Source organism: Electrona antarctica (assembly GCF_951216825.1).
Source record: "Electrona antarctica genome assembly, chromosome: 11".
Lineage (NCBI taxonomy): Eukaryota > Metazoa > Chordata > Actinopteri > Myctophiformes > Myctophidae > Electrona > Electrona antarctica.
This window is the reverse complement of record NC_136792.1, coordinates 19027634-19049637: the sequence shown is the minus strand read 5'-3', so window position 1 is coordinate 19049637 and position 22004 is coordinate 19027634. Positions and strand designations below refer to the sequence as shown.

General features: G+C 43.0%; 1 protein-coding gene across 1 annotated transcript in view; it reads left to right on the top strand.

The window, feature by feature from the left end:
• robo2 (roundabout, axon guidance receptor, homolog 2) overlaps positions 1-20544 on the top strand; it is a 208724-nt gene extending 188180 nt beyond the window's left edge. The window contains 7 exon segments of the mRNA XM_079513571.1: positions 1633-1896; positions 4544-4767; positions 12604-12786; positions 13443-13604; positions 13943-14209; positions 16215-16409; positions 17619-20544. Of these exon segments, the coding sequence (XP_079369697.1) occupies positions 1633-1896; positions 4544-4767; positions 12604-12786; positions 13443-13604; positions 13943-14209; positions 16215-16409; positions 17619-17620 (1297 nt within the window). The 3' untranslated portion in view covers positions 17621-20544.
• Positions 20545-22004: the final 1460 nt, after the last annotated feature.

Here is a 22004-nt window from a genome sequence, read left to right as displayed (position 1 = left end):
TCTCTGGACTAGTATTGTAGGTATGATAGTGTGTCTCTGGACTAGTATTGTAGGTATGATAGTGTGTCTCTGGACTAGTATTGTAGGTATGATAGTGTCTGTCTCTGGACTGGTATTGTAGGTATGATAGTGTGTGTCTCTGGACTAGTATTGTAGGTATGATAGTGTCTGTCTCTGGACTAGTATTGTAGGTATGATAGTGTCTGTCTCTGGACTAGTATTGTAGGTATGATAGTGTGTGTCTCTGGACTAGTATTGTAGGTATGATAGTGTCTGTCTCTGGACTAGTATTGTAGGTATGATAGTGTGTGTCTCTGGACTAGTATTGTAGGTATGATAGTGTGTGTCTCTGGACTAGTATTGTAGGTATGATGGTGTCTGTCTCTGGACTAGTATTGTAGGTATGATAGTGTCTGTCTCTGGACTAGTATTGTAGGTATGATAGTGTCTGTCTCTGAACTAGTATTGTAGGTATGATAGTGTGTGTCTCTGGACTGGTATTGTAGGTATGATAGTGTGTGTCTCTGGACTAGTATTGTAGGTATGATAGTGTGTGTCTCTGGACTAGTATTGTAGGTATGATAGTGTGTGTCTCTGGACTAGTATTGTAGGTATGATAGTGTGTGTCTCTGGACTAGTATTGTAGGTATGATAGTGTCTGTCTCTGGACTAGTATTGTAGGTATGATAGTGTCTGTCTCTGGACTAGTATTGTAGGTATGATAGTGTGTGTCTCTGGACTGGTATTGTACAGTAGGTATGATAGTGTCTGTCTCTGGACTAGTATTGTAGGTATGATAGTGTCTGTCTCTGGACTAGTATTGTAGGTATGATAGTGTGTGTCTCTGGACTGGTATTGTAGGTATGATAGTGTCTGTCTCTGGACTAGTATTGTAGGTATGATAGTGTGTGTCTCTGGACTGGTATTGTACAGTAGGTATGATAGTGTGTGTCTCTGGGCTTGTACTGTAGGTAGGTGTTGCTCTCAGTCAGAATTCCAATCTGGGAGGGTCATCTGCTTTAATGGTCTATCTATCGGGGAAATGAGGAGTCCACCACACTGTAAATCTAAGACTGCTTTTAATGGCAGCAGTTATCCGGCAACAGTTATATCCTATGGAGTGTGCACTGACAAATTCCTTTTAATGAACATTCGTTTTTATTAGCAGTATTATTTCAGGATGTATAAGCACACAGTTATGGGGAATTAAAGCCAGAGCAGCTCCACAATTCCCCTCTGCACCGTAAAAAAATACATTCTTTAAATTAAGGTTTGACAAGGTCACAGTCACAGAGCTACATGGTTCACGGTTGGTTTAGCATGTATGATTTCCACTTAGACATCCTCTTATCTTTGGTGTCATAGGGCATGCAAACGTATCCCTTCATCATATATTTTCCTACAGTAGATATGTTGTGTCCAGATGTTTGATTGATGGATGGATTGATTGAATACTTTATTAACAAATTACAAAAAGTATAATTACACAAGCAATGCTATAATCAATCCATAATCAGGAGATACAAGATAATTCAATACAAATCATCGTCAATACCAGGATCAATAAAAGGTATATTTGACAGAAAACAGCACGGGTAATTGTTGTAGTAACCTCTCCACATCCTACCCTAGGTATGAAAGTGACGGCTGGGGCCCTCCCATGCCTGTGCAAACGTACCTTCACCAGGGGATGGAGGATGAGTTGGAGGAGGAAGAGGAGAGGGTTCCCACTCCACCCATTCGCGGGGTGGCCTCTTCACCAGCAACAGTGTCCTTTGGCCAGCAGTCCACAGCCACCCTCACCCCCTCGCCCCGTGATGAGATGCAGCCCATGCTCCAGTCACATTTGGATGAGCTGACCAGAGCATACCAGCTGGACATGGCAAAGCAGACATGGTAGAGTAACACCCGCTGAATTTTATTTAGCTTAACCACAAAATTGTTCTGAATTATTTCAAAAGTAGCCGATATACAAGCTCACAACACATCTCACTGCGATGCCTTGAGAGCTTGTAGATCTGCTATTTAAAAAAAACATTTCATTCATTGTTACTTTTGCCTAAAATTGGGATGCCATGCATGGTTAATCTATCCATTAATTTACCGGTCGCTCGCAGCTGCTCGCTTCTTGCGCCTCTTCACAACGCCACGACGCACGGACAGCCTCACGGAACCTAGCGCCGCGCAGCCCTGTCCTCCACCCTCAATCTGCCCCGCATTACACACGCCAAACATTCTAACAAGCATCTTAATTAAATGAATTAGCGTCAAAAACAACTCATCTCCCCGCAAATCACGTGTCACCAGTGAAATGCATGTTGGGCCAGATACAGATTAATACTGGGACACTGCGCAACATTCCCCTTGCATTCTCCAACGCACCTCCCCTTTTTCACACCGCCCCCAGGCAGGCAAAACAACTCGGACCCATACCTTAGAGCAGTGGTTCCCAAACTGTGCTGCGTGCACCCCTTGTGGTGCATGAGCGCCTTCTAGGTGGTGCGCGACATGAAAGTAATGGTGGTGCTATGGTTTTATTTTAAATATATTAACATATTATGCCAATATATGGCAAGTAATGCAGAATATAGCCTATGCTGCATATATTATGCCATATTCAGGTTCACATATGTGCATATATGTGGATAAAAAGGAAATATATGTCTATATAGCTTATGCAATTTATATTTCCATGTGGGGGGGTGCATCAGCTTGGTCGATAGGTAAGGGTGCATGGCCAAAAAGGTTTGGGAACCGCTGCCTTAGAGTATATCTAAGACCCATACAGCTACTCTTGCGTCAGTCGACATAACTTCTTCTTTGGGGAAGCATCGCGGCCAACGCAGGGGTTGCGTGGCACAGGCACCTGAAAGCCAGCTCTGACAGTTGGACGGGGGCATGTTAACGTGAACACACACACTGTGTCCGCCCCCTCCTCAACCACCTCCTTCGCCGTGCCGTACACATGGGCTACATGCACGCTGAAAGCCTGGACACTGACAACGACAGGTTACAGCCCTGCCCGCACCCAGCGTGGCTGCGTGACACACTGAACATCACGATCACAACGGAATGCTTATCTGTCGGGGACTCGGGGTGGCCAAATGGAGACGTTTTCTTAACCGCCTACCGTTAGCACGCAACAACAACAGGGTTTAAGTCCGCCCGGACGGGGAATTGCCTTGGCAACAAAATACATACAGACAGATGCAATGATCAACGCTGGCTCAATAGCTCAGGAACGACACATTCCTAAATCACACAAAACATCTCATTCTTAACCTGATTATATAAAGAACAAACTACAACTGGCTTTGAAGCCCAAAAAGCCAACCTCCGCGTTCACCGTTTCATAGCTTATATCTCCATGGGCAGCAGACGGTGAGCGGTTAGGGACCGTCTACAAAGTACAACACCGAACGTGAAAGTATTCAATAACTTCCATTTATAGGCAGAATATCACCACCAAATTTACATCACACATCAATTGTGTACTTATGATTGTACTACAGCATTTACTTGCACAAGAAACGTTTAATTAGCCTACTTTTGTGCCCAACCCAACTTCCCAAGACCATCTGTAAACAATTCCCCCCTATCAGTAATGTGATCTATTACATCGCATTACCCACACTGAACATCATTTGCTGTTCATATATTCTTTCACTCAATAGGAACTGCTCCTGTCGCAAATTGATGATGTCCATATGGTCTAGCCCTATGGAATGTATGGAATGCATATGCTAATAAAAAAAACATTAATCTCTTGACATCTATGGACCCATGCAACCACTTGAATGGCTGCTGTATTTTGCTCAAGAGAGACACACTTTCATTGCCGTCCATGTTTATGACACACCACCCACCTGACACACACACACACGCACACGCGCACACACACACACACACACACACACACACACACACACACACACACACACACACACACACACAACCTCACACAACCTCGTGTGGCACATTCCGTTGTTGTGGTGCTCATGTAAGTCAGATGGAGGCCATGCTTCAATCTGTCAGCAATGCAGAGACTGGCATCCATTCATGCTGGAAGGCTAAAGGACAGTGTTGTAAGTAAGGACTTACCCAGTAATGACTATGTTGGTTAGAGAGCATCTCTGGCAACAGAGAGACACGGTAATTACAACCAAATTATGTTGCAGACCACGTCAATGACACGGCACTACTCAAACAAACACGCTGTCAGTGGTATGGGCTGTCTATGAGCCTGACGGCCTCGTGTCGACAGGCTCAGAGAGCATGTCTTTGTACTGTGTACAGCTGCAATTAGTGGGTCATTGTGTTAACATGCAAGCCACAGCACCATAGAATGAGTGGAATTGTCCAAATGTATTCAGAGCATAAGGCTGTGAAAGCATTGAGCTGTAAAGTTAACTTTGATGGTTCCACCTCCATCTCGGATCTGCCTCTTTATGTCATCCTGTCTTTTATCAAATGTCATATTTTTTTCCAACACTTTACATTGCTGCATTTTCAGTATGTGCTGTCTCTATCTCTTTCTCACCAGGCACTTGCAGGTGGGCTCCCTCCCTCCCCAGGCCCCAGACCCTCCCGTGGGGTATGTGTCTAGCACACTGGTGTCTGACCTGGAGACTGATCTCGCTGATGAGGATGAGGAGGAGGAAGAAGAGGAGGAGGAGGAGGAGGATGAAGGCTACGGGGCCAGGCATCCCCGTGGTATCGAGCACACACCAGGCTCCAGCATGGACAACCTGGACAGCTCTTTAACAGGTGAGCTGGCCCATGCAGTCGCATGCTTGCAACTGTCACGTCTAGCCACCAATCTGTGTCGCAGTGCGATCCGAGTGAGACACACACACACTTTATCTTTGCCCACTGACCCTGTGTTTTCCGTGCTGGGCAGGTTCTGTTGTTGTTGTTCCGTGCTCTTGTTGTGTCTCCGTGAATGTTGTGTGGCTGCTGTCCGCATATATTCTCAGACCATCGCATCACGGAAAGGGAAACCACAGTGCTGGGTTGAAAACGCAGGGGTAGGGTCGGTGACGTATCGGTATCGCAGCCGTGGAGGACTGGTGCTTCCACATGCCCGGCCATGGTCTATGACTCATCGAACTGAACTGTGCACGAAATGTTCGCTCACAACTTGTTACCAGCTCAAATGTATATAATGATATCACTTAGACGTTTCCAATTGTTCACATTAGTACATGTGTAGTACAGCAAAAAGTATTTGTCACACACCGTAATGAGTGCTGAGATATGGTGAAATGCTATGAGTTGAACTGTGTGCTGAAATGTATCCTTATCCATTTGTAATGTCTTGTAAACAACTGTTCCTCACAACATGTGCTTTATGAGCCTATTGTATGCAAATTGTAAACGAATATGCTACTGAATTTACTTCAATCGTGTACTTTTGGCTCGCTCTGGCAAATTATAATTAAAATCATTCCTAAAAAGAGATAAGAAAGTCCATGAATTTTAAACAGGAGAGTAAGAGGGAAATTAAGAGGAAGGAGAGAGATGGGGAGGTACAGGCAATAGAGTGACTGTGATTTAACTCCACACCAGTGCCACCCATATCTTCCCTGGGAGATTTGAAATAAATTTAACGTCCAGCATATCCCATTCCAGACTGGAGGCACCATTTCCATTTTTACAACTCACTGAAAGCTTTTACAGCCGTCTGTCGGGAGGGACACATGAAGGGCATGACATTGGAACAGGAGAGACAGCACGGGCTAGGTCTTAAAGGGCCATACCGGTGGTCTGACATGTTTAGCCCATACAACTTGCCATATACTTTACATTACTGTTGGCCCTTTGGAAAATCCAATACATGCCTCCATTTCTTAGATTTGGAAATAATGACCAGGTTTTGCTATTTTCTGAATTGAAATGTTCTGCAGAGACTATTTTCATCTAGCGTTTTGAAACAATCTTTCCCTTTAACAACTCATTCACTGCCAGAGTTTCTAGAACAGTCTACCCACAATGCCAGCGATTTTGAGCATTTTTTGCTAATCTTTCAAGATCCACAGAATAATTTGTACTATGAAGATGTAAACACCAAATATCTCAAAACAAAGACCAGAGTCTCTACTTACATTGGGGAATAAAAGTGTGTCACCGCAATGTTATTGTCAATTAAATATAGATTATTTCCCCCAAAAATACACTAAAAAACTAAAAACAATAGTCATATTGTCATATGGTCATATTTTAACACAATCCATGCTAGCCCTCTAGGGGAAAAGTGTGCAGTGCCAGAGAAATGCGTGAAAAACCAAAGAAGAAGGGCGTAGGAGGAGCAGCATCGTCCGGCGGCAGCATCAGCATTAGTTTAGCTTGTTTTCATGTTTTATAAGGTCCTAAACCTCCTAGTTTGAGCAGAAAAAGGACAAATAATATATTATATATATTTACTGGATTAAATGAAAGAAAAATGAGGTCCCGCGTTCTTGGCAAAGATTGTGTTCACACCTGTGATGCTAAAAACATGTATACATGTCTTCTCTAATCAAACCGGGATGTGCCCTGGACGTGTATACATGTCTTTTAGTCTTTTTTAATTACCGTATATCACTGTAATTTTTTGACAGCTCTCGTTGCTAGGCACCGCCTTGTGCAGCGCTCATGGACATGCTATGCGCTGCATGCGCACAGCCGTTCACTTGCTTGTTTACGGGGCGACAAATGTTGCTCATATCTCTAAATCTACGGTGCTCTCCATGGTTTTGATCAGAACGCAGATGTTCTGTCCTAATTTCTGACTTAACCAAGCATCTTGTTTGGAATATTAACGCTTCTGGAGAGAGAGATCAAACTTGACAGCGTGAGGTAGTAATGGAACATTACACCTCCCTGTTTTGGGGAGAAATAGAAATGGCTTTTCAGAGTAAAATCTGCCCATCTACTTGGCACTCTAGCGCCTTTATCTGAAGAACTCTGGCAGCAAGTGTTAATAATAATTAATATTAATATTAATATTAATATTAATATTAATATTAATATTAATATTAATATTAATATTAATATACAAGTGCATCGAAAGTAGCTTGGCAGCTGGTTAATGTCTCGTGCTGTTTCCATTTCTGACTAATAATAAAGTATTCAATCAATCAATCAATCAATCAGTAAACCAATCAAACATTTGATGCGTGTGCACTATGAACCTGTGACATCTTATACTGTATCTGCTTTAGCACTCTCAGTAAAGCCGGTGGATACATTTCTTTAAATGCTACTTTTCAAGTCTTCAAAGAAAGAAATGGTGGTCAGGAAGAAGAGAGCAAAGGCAAAGGAGATGAAAGAGAGGGGGTGAGAGGGGATGGGGTTGATATGGTTGACACGACTGTTTGCTTGGCCTACCCTGTCGGTGGCAGCACTAACATGTAGTTTTCTGTGGGATGATGGAACAGTGGCTGCAATAGTGGTGACACATGCAGCCGCTGATATATTTTGAGGAATATAAAGCAGCAACTGGGCCCTAATCTGCTGCATCTCGTCTCCACTGTATTACTCTGAAGACAGCACTATTTCTTCTTATCTCTGCAAGTCTCCTGGCCTCGCTCCCCATCCTTTGACAGCATAGGTCCCAGCTCCAGGGTTGGGTGGCGGAGCGGTGGGGGAGTCTGGGAGGAAAGTGCAGAGATTTATCGTGACCACCATTTTGAGGTTGTACAGAAATGTGTGTGTGTGTGGGGGGACGCTTGTCGAGCCACACTTGATAGATTTGTCATTGTTTTAATAATATGGAAATAGGTCTGTTTCCTTAATGTTACACCAAAGGCCAGTAAATCAAACATCCTCACTCTTGGCCTAGAAAAAAAGGAAAAGCCAACTCTCTCCTCCTGGGGCCCATTTTTCACCAGCAGGTTGTCTGTTGGGCTTCCCCATGTGTTATTTTATGTGCTGAGATAATACAGCATATTTTTCAGCAGATAAATGTAAAGCCTGCTGTTCCACCGGGTATTAGATGGCCATGTTTAGGCTAAGTCTGCATGATGAAGTGAACAAGCAGGTGTTATCAAGCGGTGTGTGCAGAGGTGGAGGTATATAGTAGGTGGTATAATGCTGAGCTGTAGATAGCTGTAAAGGCTGCTGTGTCCATAGTGAGCGGAGAGCCCGGCTGTTCTGGGCGATTACTTTCCCATAAAGCCTTGCCATGTTAGGGAGGAGCGGGGTCATGTCTCTTGGCGGCAGGTAGAGACGCCTTCTCGTCAGGGGGAATGATTTCCCCCGATTAACGATATGCAGATGAGGGTCTCCGTCAGTATAAATCAGTTTTAGTGGCAGCAGGGACCTAGGCATGGGTTTACTGCCCCCAGCAAGCTCCAGTTTACTGGCCTTGCTCTATTAGTGCATGGAGCATGGGAGGTGACAGCAAGTGGTTTTTAGAGTACATGGTTTGGCCCATTGCTCTGATGCGAGACATGATAAAAAGACATTCCCATAGTAGAAAGGATCGGCCCTTAACTGTGGACCAAAGAAGAAAACACAATTCCAGAACAGAAAGAGAAAACCAGATTGAATTTTTATCAAATTATTTTGCGATGATTACAGTTTGATTGGAGTGCAGTTCTAGAGAATTAAAGTGCTCCAAAGGTAAAGCAGTAGAACGAGGCAGCCAGTGTAACTGAAAAGTCATTTTCTGATGTGATTTGCTGAGGCAGTGTTCCTTAGCTGAGGTGGAGGAGCAGGAAGCTTCAGCGCTTCAGCTGGCATTGCCTATACTTCATTATCTGCTCTATTCTTTGTGGGAGGATTGGACCCAAGGAATTGACATTTTTCTTTCTTTCTTTCTTTCTTTCTTTCTTTCTCAGAGAAAACACTCAGAAAAGGACATTTTCAAAGAAAATTGCTTGTCAAGATTGGACAGAATGTAGTTACTCGTCTGTAATTTGTAGTCTGTGCTGTATGGTGGGACTGTGAGAGGAGTTTCTTGTTCTTCAAAATGTCCATGAATGTGGGAGTCATTTGTTGCAACAGGGATACAAAATGTTTTGAAATGCCAAATGACAATTGCAGGTATTTTTAGTGGCACAATAACCACCTCAACGTCATGTGTTTGAAAATGTTGAAGTTCATACTGTAGGTGAGGAAATCCATTTTAGAGAGATTTCCTAATGTCTTACAATCCAGAATCATAATGCAGTACGTTTTCATGCCCACTTCTCTTTTTTATTTATTTATCACAAATTATTTATTTTTTCTCTTCAATTCAGTCATTATGCCAATTCCTGTGTATATCCCTGTCACTGCCAACCCCTACTGTGGGTCCGGGGAGGTTGTAAACAACCACATTGTCTCCGTTGATACACATGAAGTCGCCAGCCCCTTCCTTTCACCGGGAGGGCGTAACGTGCACAGAAGAACACGCTATCCCTCCCAGTTCCAATCCCATGCTGAACAGTGTCAGGTGCCTCAACCAACCGGAGTCACTTGCATAGTGACATAGAACACCCTCCCTGGCTTACCACCCATGAACATGGCCAATAATTGTGTTCATTGGAGCGCCCAGCCAAGTCGGAGGCAACGCAGAGGATTCAAACCCCAGTCTCCACGGTGGTGGGCAGGTACTTTAGCGGTGCCCCCAACCGGACGCCCTTGTGACCGCTGCAAATAATGTTGCATTGTGTTGAATGAGGACTGCCATTACCAAAGAGGCACTAGCTGAGATGCGTTTGAACTGGACGTCTGGAAGACTGGAACACTGAACTGGCCGTCTGCATGGCCGTGTTGAACTGCCGGCCTGCTTTTACCACCAGAATTACCACCTTTTTTTGAGGGGCGCTATCCCCTCCTATGTCCAGCTTTTAGTGTGTAACAAACTTCCTAATTGGCCTGAATGGCCAGTTTTACGTCATTGTCCTAACATTAAATTACATTGATAATGAATGGCCAGTTTTGAGTGTTTGTGTAAACACAAACATTGAAGACGAAGGTGAGGATAATTGGCCAATTCAAATTGGCCGGAATGAGATGATGTATGATGATAAGAGCGCCCCTCACTTCACACAGGTGTGATTTAAAAAAAAAACTAATCCCCACTCTTCGTGACCTTTACCATCTTTTGTGCCTAATTAGATATCTGAAATTCTGAACCCCCATTCATCTGTGTGTGTGTGTGTGTGTGTGTATGCGTGTGTGTGTGTGTGTGTGTGTGTGTATGCGTGTGCGTGTGCGTGTGCGTGCGCGCGTGCGCGCGTGCATGCGTGTGTGTGCGTGCGTGTGCGTGCAGTTGAGCACTTGCCACATTAGCAATGGCTGCCAAGTAAGTCCCACGGAAAGCTGTCATATTAGCCGACTCTGTACTGTGCTCTCGCTAGCCAAAGTGGCATATTTTTATTGGCAAACTGATTCTTTTATATTTAAAGTGCTGGCTTGGCTCTTCATATGCGGGGAAAACAATTGGAGAACATAAGGACATACTTACAGTAGCACTGATTCACAAGCAGAAAGCCACAAGAAGTTGTGCATATACTATGTGAGTCTTACGGGAACTGCCTCAATCTGGTCAGGTTTTCCATTATATTTTGGTACTTCTGGGATGCTAAATTATTGATTAATTCTCCCTTATGACATTATCCCCATGTCCTTTAATCCATTGAGACCTGGAACACATCCATGTCACGTTAGCGTTTAACCACATTAACCATTAACCCATTTTGGGGCGGGAACCCCTTTTGGTGTTTTAAACATTGTTATAATTTAGCTATTGAAAAATAGCAGATCTACAAGCTCATAGCGCGCCACCGAGTGGCGCGCTATGAACTTGTAGGTCTGCTATTTTTGAAAAATCGTTAAAATGTGCCTCAAATCTTTCCGAAAATTGTCATGATTTAGAAAACTTTTTTTTTTTAATTTCGACGTCAGGCCTGAATGGGTTAATCCTCCCGAAAGAGATATATGGGGTTACATATTTCCAGTGTCCTTGTTTACTCACCTACTGTATAACTGAGCTACATTGATTTTGTATTCAAACAATATCTCTACTTAGAGTCATATCACTTTAGAGTAGACCACTGGTTCTCAACATGGGGTTTGGGTACCCCCAAGGTGTCATTGGTGGGGTTCCAGGGGTCCACAGCTAAATTGATAGTTTTTATCCAAATGGTCCAGTCTGGGTCAAATGGACCTCCAATGGTCCATTCAGATTCATTTGTACATCAGAGTTAAATTAACACTAAGGATGTATTCTGTACAGTAGATCCCAGCGAAAAATAAAATAAAATAGGGGGTCCTACTGCATATAAAACTGGGGGTCCTTGGCGTAAAAAACGGTTGAGAATCCCTGCTTTAGATAGTGGAGCTACAGTATTCTTGAGGGGTGCAAGCCCCTCCTATATTCAGCTATAGTGTAGATTTTTGTCCTAAACATTAAATGCCATTGACAATGAATGGAGAATTTACGTCATATGTAGAGTCTTGTAGACGAGCAAATCTGTATTTTTGTTAAATTCCCATTGACAATGAATGGAGATTTTATGTGTCTGAGCAAATGGACATGTTACGTCAACATGATGATGTACGATGATAAGAGCGCCCCTCACTTCACACGGGTGCTTTATGCAGTACATGATTTTGTGAGCAGGCTCATTTGTTTCACTTGAGGCAATGCTGTTCTTGGTTGTGCTCTGCTCTGTTGTTGTATGGAAACGGAAGGAATGATTTGTGTGTGCGTGCGTGCGTGTCTGTGCGTGGGCGTGTGTTTTACAGTATGTGTGTGTGAGTCCATTGAAAGGCGCCAGGTCAAAACAGAAGTGCTTCATTCCTGCAATAGCGAAGCCCTGCAGCAAACAGAACAACTTTTGACTAAAATGTTGTATGTCGTCGTAAGATTACAGTGCTGCTTCTTCCATCCACATGTCCTCAAAGCAGTGCAGATGTTCATATTGATGTGCAGTCCATGGCATTGGATCCAACAGTTCAAATAATGAGACATTGACATTGACATTTTAAAATAAGAAACATGCACACATGTGCATGCATGTACAGACACATTTTAATGATTTTATTTGGATCTGCACAAAAGGCGCAATTCATAATAATACTCATCAAAAGAAGGTTATAATACCGTCAAACCAGATACAACTGATGTACATGCTTATAATAATAATAATAATAATAATAATATCTCGCACTTTTCTGAGTACCCAAAGACGCTTTACATTGGGTGCAAAAGGAAGCAACCAATAAAAAACACTTTATTGGGAAAAAAACACTAAAGGCTAAGTAATAAAAACAATAAAATCAGTGACAAGAGTTAGCTAGGGAAAGCAATATCTTTCTTTTGCAATTCTCCCAATTGCAGGCCACGAAGCACATGTTTGTGAACGTGGCCCAGACTTTCAAATACAAGGACAATAGTTGACAGTTATATATATCCCAAGGCCATAAATATGCTACACCAAAGGCTGATATTTCATAGGTTTGGAAGTAAAACACGTGTCCATATACAAATCAAATGTGCAGCCACACACACACACACACACACACACACACTGAGACACGCACGCACACACACACAGAGAGAGAGAAGCTTAGACTATAATAGGTTTACACGCAGAGGCTGGCTGAAATTGTAGCTGTGGTGTTCCACAGGATCCATGGTGAACGGCTGGGGCTCGGCCTCAGAGGACGAGCGTAATTTCTCCAGCCACAGGTCCAGTTTGGGCAGTTCCTCCGATGGCTCCATCTTCACACACTGCAGCTTTGCCCAGGCCCTGGTGGCAGCTGCAGATAAGGCTGGTTACCGCCTGGAGGGGACTAGCCTCAGCAAGAGAGGTTTGTGACGTGTGTGTGTGTGTGTGTGTGTGTGTGTGTGTGTGTGTGTGTGTGTGCGTGTGCGTGTGCGTGCGCGCGCAGAGAGCCTAGCAAGCCAAAACCTGCCGCTCTGGAACTTCTGCCTCTGGAAGATGAAGATCTCCTCTGTTCTGCTCTGATAGTCGATCCTCTGTTGTCTTTTGGCTGATGTTTTCCTGCATAAAGTTGGCTGGTGATTTCCCCTCTGTGTTGCTGCTGTGGTTTGATGCTGCGCCCAGGTTGTGCATGGCACGAGATGTACTGTACATGGCTGGACAGTGGATCCCTCCTCTCTCTCTCTGTCTCTCTCTCTCTCTCTCTCTCTCCTTTACTTTGGCTTAGCGTTTCTATCATCTACCCTGGCTTTGCACTCTGACCTGTTGGGATTTAAGGGAATAATTATACCTGGCAATACCTCGCACTGGTGCGTGTTCTCTTTCCTACGAGGCTCTAACTTTTATTCTGATCCAGGTTTTCTTCTTTTTGATTATTTTACTGCACCTTTCTCAGACTCCTGTGAGTTTGGTTCCAAGACTCCGCTCGTATCATCTTTCATTCATAATTCACTTGCTCCTTCCCGCTGCTATTCTCATTCTAAGCTACTCACACTGAATGTCACTGTCTCTCTCTCCCTGCAGGTAAAGGCCTGTCCCACAGACCCCGACCCAGCAGTCCCTTCTCAACAGATGGCAGCACAATGGGCACACACAGCCTGGGCCACCAGAGGGCTGCTAGGCCCACCCGCAAACCCAGAGGCCAGGGTCCTGCAGCACCGAACCGGAGAGATCCTAGTGCTGATGGTGAGACCTCTACTCATGATACTGCTTTATATAGTACAGAGATTTCCATATATCCTTTTTTATTCAAATAACTCTCTCTCTCTCTCTCTCTCTCTCTCTCTCTCTCTCTTACATTTACTACCACAATTTGTTTTGTACACTGATAATCAGATTATTAGCTTTTTATATTTACTTGTTTTAAGAGCCCATTCATTAATAGAGAAAACATTTCCGTTGTTTTAATGACTTTGAAGAACTACACCACCCATACAATTGCTGCATTTGCAACGTTTTTTTTTTCTTGCATTCTACTAAGTACATGCATATGCATATTATTATGTTTTTCTTCCTTACCACAGAACTACCGCCGCCACCTGAGCCCCCACCTTGCCAGGGGCAGGGCCGTATCCAGGGAGCCCGGAGTGTAGGCAGCATGGGGCCCCCTGATGACAGGACGGCATCCTCCCTGGAGCGCCAGCCAATGCCAGGGCCCTTATCAGGGCTGGAGGAGATGAAGAGCTCCATTGACAGACAGACACGCACATCTCTGGAGCACCACCGCCAGGCTCAAGACAGGCTGGGCTCCATGGACCGAGGGGACGAGGGGCGCCGGGGACAGAAAACAGGTATGAGGAAATAGAATGTGATGAAGCTAAACACGGCATTTCAGACTACACTGCCCATGTCTTTACACAGATGATAACGTACAGTTGGGTGCCACCGATATTGTCCCTTATCATTTGACCCATTTAGGCCTGACCTCAAAATTTTAAAAAATCCTTCTAAATCCTCCAGTTTTCTGAAATAAATATTTTCACGATTTTTCAAAAATAGCAGATCTACAAGCTCGTAGCGCGCCACTCGGTGGCGCGCTATGAGCTTGTAGATCTGCTATTTTTCAATAGCTAAATTATAACATAATGTTTAAAACACCAAAAGGGGTTCCCGCCCAAAATGGGTTAACTGTCCTTTTGCGCAGATCACGCAAACCTCAGCAAAAAGAAAAGGACAATATCGATGGCCTCCAACTGTATCGTAGATGCTCTGTATCATATATGCTATAGGCTATAGTTTGTAACATATCTGGGGTATAAAGCAACAATAACCTAAATTATGAGGCCGTTGATAGCAGGATAGCATAATGTGGAGAAATACAGTATACTGTATAATTGAATATTATTGCTACATGGCAATGTACAATTTGTACTATTTATGATATTACTATACTGATTTCTGTGCATGTGGTAATGTCTTGATGTCCAAACCTTGCATGATTATCATAACATAAACTGCATCTGTTTATCATCTTTTAGTTTGTTAAATGAAATGTAAATGAAATTTGTATTCTACAATTCATCATGAGGCCATAATAGCAAGCTCTCATGCCAGAATAATTCAATAATAATGATTCTTATCATTCATAAGTCATTCGAGTAGACAACCTATTGGCTCTCTAGCAGCACATTTGCAGTTGTCATTTTGCGTTGAAGAGAGAATTCATAATATACTGCTGCTGTACTTTAGCAGTGGCAGATTTTTACTAAGCTCTTTGTGCTCAGTTAGCTTTCATGCTGAGTTTAGACTGTGCTTCCATGAACAGATTGCACTGTCTGCCACTTGCTCTGGCTTCGCGAGTGCCACTCCCTCAGCCTCCCTGCTCCCCCTATTCCTGTGGCCAATATTGGCCTCCTCTCATCCAGCCTAGGCAGGAGGCCCTAGCAGCCGAGATGCAGTCTAATCGCCCCAGATTTCCTTTCTCAAACACAGGAGCCACACACATAATCTTTTGTGTGTGTGTGTGTGTGTGTGTGTGTGTGTGTGTGTGTGTGTGTGTGTGTGTGTGTGTGCGTGTGTGTGTGCGTGTGCGTGTGTGCGTGCGTGCGTGCGTGCGCGCGCGTGCGTGTGTGTGCGTGTGCGCGCGTGTGTGTGTGTGTGTGTGCACGCACTCACATTTATCTATCTGTGTGTGTGATCATTAGAGCCTTGCCCTCGTAGTGCCAGGACTTCTTTCAAAGACAGTATGTCTAACAGACAGGGAGCCTATGAGAAACAGACAGGTGCCATAATCATCAGCATCTCTGAAGAAACAATCAGAAATGGGGTTCCCATATGGCTTCCAGAGATGGCTGATGCACAGTAGAATCCACAGAGGTCAGGACAGACTCTATTACAGTCATTAGTGGAGCAGTGGGGAGTGGTATGATGAGATTTGTTGCTATGGAGGAGACCGCTGAGAGACAACGTTATACTGCCCTGAAGCAGGGGGTACCACACCAGCCAGACGCCCCCCCTCTGTTATTGTGTTTACCCCCCTCATACGGCTCGTGGCTGCAGGGCCCATGTGTGAGGCTGTGAGTCCTCACTGTGCCATGGCCTGGCACTGCCCGCTGGCAACAGCACACTGCAGATGTCAGACGTGGGTGGAGAGGGGGGGTGCGATTGCAGGGTCTTTGTCTCCATGTGGCTTAGCACACTGTAGCAACCAACTCATCTCAATGACACTTGCATTATGCAGTAGCTGAGCAAACATGCATTTTTGTGTTGTTCCTATGCCATGATAAAATTAGAACCGTTTGTCATGCTCATTTTCAAACCTCATGAATGTATGGATGTTTTCTATGTGTTTCTCAGAGGAGGGTTGCTTACCCTACTGTAAACCTTCCTTCCCCTCCCCTGGGGGCCACAGTTCCTCTGGTACGGCCTCCTCCAAGGGCTCCACGGGACCACGCAAGGCAGATGGCCCCCGGCAGCCACAACAGTGGACAGCAACAGAGCACGCTGAATTCTTGGGGACCAATGGACAAGGACAGTACTCGGGGGAGTTATGTACGTACTTCAGCATTTCCAGAGTGACTAACAAAGTGCATGATCTGAGTAAATGGGTCAATGGTCAAGTAAATAAAGTGCAAAGAAAACAATTTAGTGCCACGTCAGTGCTATAATTACCACAGCACACCACTGTGTACTATTGTATTTTTATTTGGTGCTTGACAACTTTCAGCAAGCCCTACATACTTTGCCGTACAACAAATAGAGAAACTAGCTGATCTACAGTATAAGCACATGTGGCATGTTTGAGCATTGTGACTTACACAAAATTGCTATTTTGACAATAGGTCATTGTAATAGAGCGTCGCAGTCCCGCCCCCTCGAGAGACCCGGAAAAGAAATCCCCGTTCATTTTCCTCATAGACTTTTCAGAAAGTATTTATTTAGACGTTTACGCCGCAGACAAAGCCAACTCTTGTCGTGACAAATCATGACAACAAACAATTTTTTGGGCTGAACAAATAATTAGAAAGAAGAAGAAAACACACAGCATGATCTTTTCAATAATTTTTTACCGAAAATCTAATTTTAGGAGATGGCCAGCATCATGAAGAGATCATTTAAGCTCTTAACACGGAGTCCGCCAGAAACGAGGAACACGAGGGTGTAAATTAGTACCCTAGCCCGCCAAACACGAGACTCTCGTGAACCAGGGTTTACATTCTTTAATCCAAGTTTTAATTCGGAGCGTATCGTAGCTAATGTTGCTATCGCGTAAACATAGAGTGAGACACTGGCCGTGGCCATTTTGAAGATGCGCGCGCATCCACTTGCATTGTAAGCCCTGTCTTCAAAGGCCTGTATCTCAGAAACGACATTGAGGGGCAGTTTCTGGCCCAGACAAGCGTTTTCAACGGCCTGTAGCAGGCGCTGTGATACTCGCGGTCGGCTTTATCCACCATCGACCGAGAGAACAACAACCGGTGAAGACAACACACACAGCAGTTTGTCACAGGAACATGCGATTACGGATATTTGGCTCTTCAAAGTAAGTGTTACGCACGATAAAACCTTGGCAATACGCTATCGAGGGATTAATTAATGCTGGCGGGAAATGGTTTAAAACATTTAAGCTAAACTTTCCTAAAAAAATGACATAGGCCATTATTTTGGGGGTGTATTTTCTTTTCTTCCTTTTTTGTACAGATCAGATTTTTTATTTTATTGAGTTTTTGTTTTCTTTCCCATTTCATTTTCTTCTCACAGAGTGACCTGCCTGAGAAGTGGAGAAAGCCTGATAGGTCCCCAACAGAATGATGCCTCACTGGTTGGAGCAATGGACTTTATCCTTCCTTGTGTGCTCTCAGAGGAAAGGAGTCAAGCGGGGGTCACTAGGAAAGGAGTCAAGCGGGGGTCACTAGTGAAAAGCAGTGTGAGAGAACTGTAAATGTGATGTATAGACACAGATATACTGTACATCTCACAAGGTTTTCGTCCTCAAGAAAATATTTTCCACCTCCTACCTTACTGTATTTTATTTTCTTTCCCCCCCCCCCCCCCCCCCCCCCTCTTTTTTATTTTATTTTGGTTAGAAAAAAGCCAGTAAAACAAAAATAAAGAAAACATCTATATGAGGACAACAGATTTCAAAGCAACTTCCCTTGAGGGGGAAAAAAAAGGGAAATTTTGTTTCCTGTAAATATATTCTTTACTTTGTTGTTGCATTGCTATGCAAGCCTAATTCAGTTTGAGCTTTTTATTTCCATATACAGGTAGTTGATTTTATCTGGTTATTTGTATTATATGTGAATTGAGTGGCTGTCGTGCCATAAAATAATTGTTTTATAATCCATCGTTTGTTAATAGTTACCATTGATTAATTATTATCATTATTATTATTATTATTATTAATTATTGTTTTTGCACTGCAATTTTGGTGATAAGCACAAATACACAGCTCCTGCTGACATGAAGAACCGGAAGAATATGTGAAGAGGAGTTTCTGTACTGTAAAGTAGAGAGAAGAATATATACTAATGTACAGAGAGATATTAAAGAGTAGGCTTTGCTCATGGACAGCAACAGATAAGATGCCTGTTCCCACAGTCCAGACTAATTAAGTGGCAGACTTAAGAATCCCGAGGGGGCTTTGGTTGAGTCTAGAGGAATTGTGCATGGATGGTACCGTATTGGGTGAAGTAGTCGAGTATTTAAATTGTGCTAAGACGTTTGATGTCAGAAACATACAGCCCTTACAGTTATGGGGGTCTCCAGGCATTGTCTTGTTTTCAGAAACGGGGAGTGGCGGTTGGAAGGTTGTGTGTGTATAAGTGTGTGTGTGTGTGTGTGTGTGTGTGTGTGTGTGTGTGTGTGTGTGTGTGTGTGTGTGTGTGTGTGTGTGTGTGTGTGTGTGTGTGTGTGTGTGTGTGTGTGTGTGTGTGTGTGTGTGTGTGTGTGGAAGGTATTTAGTTCACTTACGTTTGTATGAGTGTCTGCAAGCATTTTCATTTTCTTTTCATGTTTGTTTTACTGCCTAAATATATTATTACTTGCTGCACACAAGTTCTGCAAACAGCACTGCAGCAGACACAAAGTGTGTGTGTGTGTGTGTGTGTGTGTGTGTGTGTGTGTGTGTGTGTGTGTGTGTGTGTGTGTGTGTGTGTGTGTGTGTGTGTGTGTGTGTGTGTGTGTGTGTGTGTGTGTGTGTGTGTGTGCGTGCGCGGGACGTGCAACGTGCGTCGGATAGAGGTGGGGTAGAGCAGAGAGATGAGAAAAATCTATCCACATGATTCAGTCTCAGCACTTACAATAGATACATGGATCTTCAAGTAGCCTTAATAAGTCATCTGACAGTCAAAGACAGAGGAGTATGTATCTCTTATGATCATTCCACAATTAAACATGTGCATTAAATGTCAGATATTACAGTAGAAATTTTAAACTTCAATCTGTTACTGTGCTTTGAAAATCCTAACGGTGGTGGAGCTACAGTTTTTGGTTTACATTAGGGTTTTCTTTAGTTTGTCTTGTGTGTATGTTTGTTCTGTTTTTTGTTTTGTTTTTCTTCAATATTCTTTGCTTATTTTAAAGCACTTACTAACATGTTTTTCATAATACCCATTAAAGAAAACAAAGCAATGACCTGCTTGGACCATTTGAAGTGCTGTATATTATCTGAACTGAAGCTTGGCTCCTCGGTTGCCAGAATACCACGTCAATGACCTTCAGCGTGGCGTGGCGTGGCATGGCGTAGGGGGGAGGGGTGGGGTGGGGGGAGAAACACGGCAGAGTGTTTAGTGCACAGTTAGTGGGCCCCGGAGCCAAAATAAAAAGTGAACTGATTGTGGAGAAGAACCTTGTACGTTTTAACAAGCAGGTCCCACTGCCTCTGTCTCTACAGTCACTGACAGTATACAGTAGAGCAGACCACTTTCTATCTGTTTGACCACTATAGCACGCACACTTCCCAATATGCAGTGGAAAGCCTAATTTATGCTTCCCCAAACTTTTTTTTTTTTTTTGCAAAGCATAAATTAGCCTTTTAACTTTCTCAGTCTATGTGATTCCTTCATAAACAATGTTATTATTGGTTGGGGTTTTTTTAATGAAAGAAAGAACATTTCTTTGTATGCCTTTTATGGACTCAAAAACGCTGCTTATAACAATGTTTTTTTCAATATAATGTTCAGGAGTTTTCTGGTTCAGTGTTTTTTGTTTTGTTTTTTGTACCGCTAATGTTGATAAAGGAGAGGTCGTCAGAAGCTGTCGTACTGTTTTTGCCATTGTCATTTCATATCATTTGCCCAGTGGCCAGTGTTCTGGAAATGAGGTGCACAGAGTATCTCAGGTTAATTTACATTCTTGTGGTGTTCATGTGTGTGTGTATATATGTGTATATATCCATATGCATCTCCACTTGACTATGCCATTCCAGTTTCATTGCTGAAAAATATCCCCTTTCATGTCCAATGCTGTCGTCCTCATTTCTTTTTTCAGCTGTGGATTTTGATTCAGATTTTCAATGTGCTGGTCCATCCACCTTAAGACAAGATGTCAGTAAAAGAACATACCAAATTAATATTGATATTTCCAATGTCTAATGCGTTTTAGTGTCTCTTTAATACTCATTGTTTTATTTTAAATCACAGTGTTGTTGTTTTTGTATTTATTAAAATGATAATAAAAGTATATTGTGAAATATGCATAAAGATTTGTGGAATATAAAATGTCTTTTTTGGAGGGTGGGGGGGGGGGGGTGTTCCTTGTAAAGTTAGCTGTCGGAGCAGAGAAGTAAGGCCATAAGGACTTGATAGGCTCACAGCAAGGTGAAGAAACACCAAGTGAGAAGTCTGTCAGAATTACCAGTCACTCTTTGTCCTGCATGTTCACCACACTGCTTCTCTCGTGTCAAAACTAAAGAAGTAAGAACAATAACCTCTTTGAACACAAGGAGAAAAACCGTTCATGATCTGCTCATCAAAAAGCTGGGGAAAAAAATCTTTTTGGAAGGATGAAAAGTACTTTGGCTTTCCCTCTCTTTTGTTCCTTTTCTCAATATTGTTGGTTCTTTGTACCCTGTGTGTGTTACCTTTTTGCTATAAAATGGGATTAAAAAACAAACAAAAATAGAATGTTTTGGGTGAAGTCTTTCTGTACAGTATGGGGCAAGGTGACACCCCACTCCAATTCCATTTCTACATTCTGCTATTTCCTTTCTGTAAACATCCTTCTGTATTCACTTGCATGTCCTTGTCCAAGAAGAAGAAAAAAAAAGTGGATCAAAATAAATAAACTTTTACAGTCTCATTCTCATGTTCTGTAAAATAATCCATGTTCTTTTCTTTCCTTGTACCTGGATCACTATCAAATAAAATATTTTTGAAAAATGAAACGCCTTAAACTCTGATTGAGAAATTTAAATGGCTCTCAAGATTTAGCACAAAAACAAAATTACATTTTAATGTATTCTCAGATAACCAGATAGCTTACTGTCTACAGGCGGTCAGTCGCGTGCACGCATCTGCCTCGTTGACGGCAGACTGCTGGGCGAGCGCTTTGGCATGGGGGGTCAGATCAACATGGAATGAATTCTATACTGGCCATAGAAGGAGCAGGTCTTGAGTGTACAGGGTTTGATGAAGTCAGATCAGCATATGGAAATGTCAGAACAGGTCAGCTCCATACAGTATAAGACCCAACGATGCTTCTCGGTAACATTTTTATTTTAATTAATTACTTAATTAATATATATTTTTTCTGTTCTTTTTTCACCTAAACATCATCATTGATGTTCATTGTTTAGTCTTGCAATGCCATTGGCCCCCAAAGAGGCACAAATTTACTCAGAATCTCTGGACATAGTGCAATTTTTTATCAAAATTGACCTATGACCTTTAACATTTAACCCTGATAAAAGTAACTAAAATGCATGTATGGAAGGATCAACATATGGAAAGTCAGAACAGGTTCTGACATACAGTATATTCATATGGATATCTAAGGGTTTGAGGTTTGCGGTCAGATGTAGAGTTGCTGGTCAATATTGATGACATCAGAGATCTCCATATATGGGCTTAACTGTGATAGCAGGTCGCATTTACTATGACATCAGGGTCTCTACATCTCCATCCCTGATGATGTCACATGATGTCA